The sequence below is a fragment of the Nanorana parkeri genome, unplaced genomic scaffold (genome assembly GCF_000935625.1).
Source record: "Nanorana parkeri isolate BGI_ZX_2015 unplaced genomic scaffold, ASM93562v1 scaffold226, whole genome shotgun sequence".
Taxonomy (NCBI): domain Eukaryota; kingdom Metazoa; phylum Chordata; class Amphibia; order Anura; family Dicroglossidae; genus Nanorana; species Nanorana parkeri.
This window is the reverse complement of record NW_017306494.1, coordinates 1465603-1472855: the sequence shown is the minus strand read 5'-3', so window position 1 is coordinate 1472855 and position 7253 is coordinate 1465603. Positions and strand designations below refer to the sequence as shown.

Sequence of the window (7253 nt, the reverse complement as noted above, 5' to 3'; positions counted from 1 at the left end):
GGACCCCTTGGTAACATTTGCCAGGTTGTGGTGACCCCCCAACAGAGCCCTGGACTCAGGACATGGCGACGCACTGGACTAAAAATAGGGCACTCACAAGAATACAAGCCCTCCCTAGCCCCTGCTACCTGCTTGCCTGCTCTGTCTCCATGCAGCCTTCTCAGCTCCAGCACTGCTAAGACGCCTGCCTCCTGCAGAGCCTGCACTGTATGGGAAGCGGAAGGACAGCGGTGGCTGTGAATAGAAAATTCCTGCTGTAAACACTCGCCGGCCACTAGATGTCGCTGCAGCGGCCAGGGAGTGTGTACAGCAGCACTTTGATATTCACAGCCGCTGCTGTCCTCCCGCTGACTGATAGTGCTGCGCAAGGAAGGGGCTGAGTAGGCCCTCACCTAGCGCCGCAGAAGTGGACGTGGCGACCCACAGGTAGAGAACCGCTGTCCTAGATTGTTCCCTTCTCCTGACTCTTCAACCTTTAGTGTATAACCCTGATAACTTTTGCTCATACCTAGCAGTTGCTGTGACAGTAGCTGTAATTGTAGCCTGGTCAGTAGACCTTTAAGGGGTGGATAGCTGCACTGAAGTAGGAAAGACTGTACAGCCTTTGAGGGCTTTGGTTTCTGGTGCTGGATAGGACAAGCAGCCAGGAGACAGAGCATAGTGTCAGGAGGACTGAAATTAGCTTAAGGAGCCTGTGCGGAAACCTTGCCCACTAAACCGAGGGGAGGAAAGAAGCACATGCAAGCCAATGTACAGAACCCAGTATGCCCACTACAACACGGACTGCTGTACCAGATTCATGAGACTCCTGATGAAGATTCACGGTTCCAATCGACTCCTGTCCTACTCTTGAGGCACTGGATCTGCTGACTTCAGAGAAAGGCTTTTGTTTGCAGTGTCGCTGAGAGGAACAATACCCCAGAGGGCGAGTGCCATCTCATCGGTCATCAACGGCTTGAGGGGGGGAGCCCCAAAGCACCTCTTGTTAGGTCATCAGGCATGACCGAATCAGTGAGAGGCCTTCAGCCATTTATTTGCGTTCTTCCCCGATTTCAAATACTCCGCCCTAGTGAGACGGGTGAGCGCTCCAACTCAAGACCTAGGGCCTGATGCCATTCAACATTGATTAAGAGACCACTGGTCAGTGGGTTAAGGAGAGACTTTACTTTGCTAGGCCCCAAAGCAATGCTCTCCATTAGTTAGGGCCCTTCTATAGCCCAGAGACATTAAGGCTCAAAATCTACTTCTACACTGTAGTGTTGTCCTTGACCTTTTGCAATCTTCCTTTTGTTAATCAACTACGGTGGATGCTGTTCCAAATAATTTGTTTGAGGTTTTCCCGATTTAAAATAACCAATTCCTGACTCACAGTGTGCTGGAGAATTTGGTACTGCTTAGTGGGTCATTAACACCACGACCAGAAGAACCCAAACATCCAGTGGCTCCTTTGGGGGTGAACACTACATAGGGATTCTTGGTCCATGGACTTGTGGACTGAAACGGCTCTCCTTAAAATTAGTAAAAAACACAATAGTGTTTTCAAACACAAGGTATTTACTTGCCTGACTTTCATCAGAGATACCCCCAAAAAAATAAAGGGGTTTATGGTTCACTCTAGGCATAAAGGAATAATTTGCATGGCTCCACCCACTATCCCAAAATGAGTAATCTTAGGCCCCATTCACACTGAGCGATTTGCATTTTGAGCGATATCGCGCAAATGCTTGCATTGAGCAAGCTAGAATCGCGGCAAAATCCGCTCCAAAAAGGGTCCTGCTGTAGCGACGCACGACAGCGACGGACAGAGCCCCATTGCCATGCATTGGAGAGCGATATCGCGCGGTAAATAGCTGCGATATCGCGGGAATTACCGCGCGATAAATCGCTCAGTGTGAATGGGGGCCTAAGGGCTTACTTCCTTTGAGCCCAGGGTGTCAAGGTTTAGCTCTCCTTCCCCCTTGAACTTGCAGAAGAATATTGCAAAAGGCACCACTCTATGAAGCATGACATCATTGTGACATTGTAGGTATTGTACGTTTGCTTCCTTGAGTTGTTATGTATCATTATAATCCACAATTTTTACTTATGGAATTAGATTATTGCAGCACAGAAACAATACTGAAAAACTTCTGTGAAAGGTCACTAGTTTTTCCACCAATATTTAGAACTTAAAATGTAATATTCCCAACCGTGTAGATTGCTGATTTTTCTATACCTGGAAAAATCAGCAAATTCCTACATGCACTGCAGTCTTTATTTTGGTCACAACTTCATTATACACATTTTCTGCAATCAAGCCCCCATATGGAAATATTTTGGGGATTTCCATTACAGTAAATGTTCAGCTTAAAAAACCCAAACACCATAGTATTACTGGGTTTTGGCACAGTTGCAGACAAAGCTGCCCAAGGAACTTCGTGTCCTCAAAAAGACCCAGGCTCCGGCAGGACCCCTGCTGCCACGTTCAGGGCCAGCTTGGACCACTATCCTGTCTGGCCAGCTTACGCGGGAAGACCGGAAGGTCAGGCAAAGACCAAGCTGGCCTTCTAGAGTGCAGAATTGGCTGCGCCCATCTGGTAACCTCACTGCCAATTCCTGGGCCAGCTTGGACCGTGGAATCTGTCCCCTCTGGTCAGCTTGCACTGGAAGACCAGGAGGTTTGGTAGAGATCAGGGTGGCCATCTAAAGCCTGAACCACAATTATTTACACACAGCTGTAGCCCGCTACCCCAGGTTGGTACTTTCCTTCCCCAACTGCTGCAGCCTCTTTCACAAAATGCAGCATAGCCAGTAAAATCTTGTGCTGGGCTGCCCATGTCTGTGCACTAAGGTTCCATAGGCAAAAATTGGCTGCACTTTTACTGCAGGAGCAACATCCCAATCAAGTCTAGGGAATGCTAAACTGCTAATGTGGGCAATCCGTCACTAGATGTTTATCAGCTGGGGAAAGGCTGGGAGAGAACACAGTGGGGTGTGCAGGTAATAACATTTGTTCAGCCGCTCCACAAAAATCTTTCCATTCATTAACGAAATGACAGCAAAAACGTACAAAATAAAAAACTAAAATAGTCATTTGAAGCATTTATTTTTGGTCAGCTCAAGAAACAGAGATCAGAAAGTGAGCTCAATATTCAGTCTGAAGATTGGTGAACGTCACTCAATCTTACATAAATATAACAAAATGTCTGTAAAAGAATAGTCATCGCCTTATTTCTTGTTCCATTCTTGTTTCTCTTTTTTTTCACGGATCACTTCTTTTAGGTAGGGCTCCAGATAGCGGACATCCTGATAAAAACAAATGCACATCAAGTTATGCAATGTCTTTATTTTTTAAATACTTGTCAAAACTAACATTCCCAGCCAGAAACTGGTAGGGATTAGGCTAAAACTGGGGTAGCCAAACTCCGGCCCTCCAGCTGTGGTGAAACTACAAATCCCATGATGCATCTCTCTCCGATAGTCATGTCTGTGGCTGTGAATCTTGCAATGCCTCATAGGATTTGTAGTTCCACCACAGCTGGAGGGCCAGAGTTTGGCTACCCCTGGGCTAAAACATCTATATTCAACCAACTTGATTTAGCCATCACGGATAAATGGGCTCATATACTGTATATTTCCACTAGGTGTAAGACCTTCGCCATAATGCACAAGTATGCACAGCATTAGAGAAGACTTGCCTTATACCGTACCCTCCTTTAAAGATGACAGGTCCAGACTCCGGTCACTGCTCTGTCTGCCAACTCTTCTCGGTTCTCCTCCTCAGCCATTGGACAGCCCTAATGATTTCACAACTATTCATGCATACCACAGGTAAATCGTCCCTAGCACCCTGCTCTACACTCAAGGTGCAGAGAATGTTCAAGGACTTACATACAAAAGAGGAATTGCAAGGGGCACTATGCAAAGACTATCTAAAAAATGTTTTACAGCAGGACTTTAGTTCTACTTTAAAACACTTCCTGGTTGCTCAGCCTGACCTTATACATATAACCTGTGTATAATAAACTAGAATCTTGTCGTTACATTTGTTCATGGATTCTGTATTGTATTGGTTGAGCAGAAAAATGTTTTGAAAGGTGCACTTTCAGTCTGAAAAAAGACCATATATAGGGTATTGTTCTCACTCCCTACTCTCTGCTATCATTGATAAACACAAGGAACTTCTTCTAACACACAAACAAGCTGAACAGAATAATCCAACTATGTTGATAATGTGGATATAACCAGGAGGGTAAATATATTTCTAGAAACAATAAGGAATTTAAGAGCCAGTTTGTCCAATCCAGGATCCAGCTGGATTTATCTCTGTGTCAGCTCCATTAAGAACAACTCGAGAAAACCTCAAAACCTAGAAGCCAGCTGTGATTTTTTTTTTTTTTTTTTTAAGAAGCATTGGCTACCTGGCTCCTAGGATTCGCCCAGCCCTGCGCTCATGTGACTTCACACTTTAGGTATTCCTCTTCGCTCTCTTAACCCCCCCCCCCCGGCAGCTACATAAATGGTCCTAGGGAACGGAGGGGGGAATTGGTCAGCCTAGACAGCAATTAGCTTCCAGATAAGGAGAGGTTTATGACATGCAAGGAGTGAGGGGACTGTGCTAGGAAATTGGCTCTCCGGGAGTAGTCCAAGTTCAAAAGCACGTTGCAAGTGAGTAAAAAATAAATTTAGGAGAAAAAAAAAAAAGGAAAAAACACTGCAAGTAAACACTGCAATACTTAATTCACTTGGGCTGTTGGTGTCAGGGTATTTGTAAGCCTTCTGTAACAGTTTTTTTTTTGCAATAGTGTAAAGAGACAACTATTTAGCTCGCATAGACTTAACTTGGCCAAACGTCTTCAAGGAAAATACAGCAAGTTCAGTTGCCCTTTTTTTTTTTAACACTCATTCATAAATCTCTTCATTTACTACAATAAGAGCAAGTATCTAAAAAAGTGATTTTAAAAAGTAAACACCTCAAAAAGAACTTTTGAAAACATTCTATAAATTTCCCATTGATAAAAAAGGTTTATATAAAAAAAAAAAAGCAAAAAACACAGCAAAGACAGGTCCCCACCTCTTCAAATTTTGTCCATTGCACTTTGGGCAGGATGGACTTTTTCCCATCAAGATCCAGAGCTCTTTTGATGCGAAATACTCTTTCATCATAAACTTTGGGAGGTAGCCTCTTAATGGCTTCTTTCACGTCGTCATCTTCATACAATGTGTCATCACGCATTAACCCTATTGTGAGCAATAATTACAACTAGTGAAAAATAGTCAAAACACAATTTGATTTTAAAGCAGAACAAAAAAAAAACCCAAAAAACATTTTAGAAACACCACACGTAAAGTAAGTTACCCATCCCCTCCGCAAAAAGCCCTTTTTTTTTTTTACAGAATACAAGGCATGTAAAAGGGACACAGACCGCTGCAGCCAGCACCAGCGGGGAGAAGAGCAGCATCAACTATTTGAGTATCAACTTATGATGATGAGAAATGTTGGCAACGATTCTCATCATCGATTAGTTGATACTCGAATAGTTGATAGCTCTCCTCCCCGCTGGTGCTGGCTGCAGCTGTGTCCCTTTAAATCCCGGCCTGTATCGGCAGAGGGGGCGGGCACAGACCTCTGTAGCCAACACCAGTGGGGAGGAGAGACTACTGCGACTGTGTTCCCCCCCTCCCGCTGCCCCCCTCGTACCTCTGCTGCTGCCCCCGGTACTTCCGCTGCTACCTAGGTCCTTTTCTGCTCCGGCCCGTTGCTCTGTTCACCCAACCATCTCTGCCACTCACCCGGCCCGTTCCTCCGCTCAGCGTGTCCCTCTGGTCACCTGAGGCCTTCGTCCTCTGCCCCGCCCCCGTCCTCTGCCCCACTCCTATGCCTCCGCTGCATCTAGAGGCTGGGAGCTATACCCAGCCTGCTATTGGATATTTTCAAATGCAATAGCCAATAGCAGGCTGGCTATTGTACTCGCCCACTGCCTGCTGTCAATCAGCATAGGAGGACAAGATAGAAAACTTTCTCCTTCAGGTCTCTCCTCTGCTGATGGACAGCAGACAGTGGGCAGGTGCAATAGCCAGCCTACTATTGTAATTTGAAATGTCCAATAGCAGGCTGGGTATTTGTGGCTGCCCCAGCATAGCAGCCAGGAGTTAGTTTGCCTTTTTTAGCCCCGGCTGCCAGTAGAAGTATGGCCACCCTGACTGGTGGCTACGCAGCTCCATACACACTTAACTGCAATGCTCTGGGTGTTCAGACACCTTTCTATGGGAACTGGCATTAATGTTTTCACCAATTTTACCTGCACTATTTCTTCTTTTGGACTGGACTACACAGGCCAGCCTTCGCCGTTGACGTGTATCAATGAGCCTTGGCCGACCCATGACCCTGTTGCCAGTTCACCTTCCTTGGACCACTTTCGGTAGGTCCCGAGGACTGCAGGCCGGGTACATCATACAAGAGCTGCAGTTTTAGAATTGCTCTGACTAGTCGTATAGCCATCACAATTTTGTCCCTTGTCAAAGTCGCTCAAATCTTTACGCTTGCCCATTTTTTCTGCTTCCAACACATCAACTTCAGGTACAAAATCTTCATTTGCGGCCTAATATATCCCACCATGTGTGTGTTTTTAAAAACAGAAAAAGGAGATGCTAGATGAAGAAAGCACAGACTGTTTTCATATACAGCACCCTATGCCTCTATTAGAATGGTGTATAAGGGGGCTTAGACAAATCTGGGAGCTGCAGAAAAAGCCCCAAGACCTGGATGACACTTGAAAACATTTATTACCTAGTTTATTAAATCCGGCAAGATTGTAGTACCACTTGTTTAGGGTGCCCATCATTCGCCGCGAGACTAGAACTGAGGAAAAAGCATAAATAGATTAATGAAAGCAGCTGAATTCCAACAGTACATGAGAGCCATGTACAAACATGATTTATCCCAGTGGTGCTCAGCACCAGTCTGCAACCCAAGTGTAGTCTGCACAACCTCCTATACATTTACCAACAGTTATGTAGTGCAAGGACCTTCCTGGTATACAAATACATTCATTGCATACATTGAAAGTGACTGTCCCTTTAGTTTTCATACAGAAGGTACATAATGCAAAGTAAAAAGAGTTTAAACGTTCCTATTTCACATGCAATAGCCACTGTCTGCAGAAGCTGCAACCTTTTTAGCATGTGGCACAGATAAAAGTCACAATAAAGATGTAATCAATCCAGAAGTGATTTATCTTGGTCGGTCTTTTATTTTACATCTCAAAAAAACA

General features: G+C 45.0%; 1 protein-coding gene across 1 annotated transcript in view; it reads right to left on the bottom strand.

Annotated features, from left to right (window-relative positions):
- Positions 1-3124: 3124 nt before the first annotated feature.
- LOC108786791 (cytochrome b-c1 complex subunit 7) overlaps positions 3125-7253 on the bottom strand; it is a 4485-nt gene continuing 356 nt past the window's right edge. The window contains exons 2-4 of the mRNA XM_018556163.1: positions 6770-6841; positions 5054-5220; positions 3125-3285 (exon numbers count right to left, since the gene is read on the bottom strand). Of these exons, the coding sequence (XP_018411665.1) occupies positions 3208-3285; positions 5054-5220; positions 6770-6841 (317 nt within the window). The 3' untranslated portion in view covers positions 3125-3207. The remainder of the gene's footprint in view (positions 3286-5053; positions 5221-6769; positions 6842-7253) is intronic.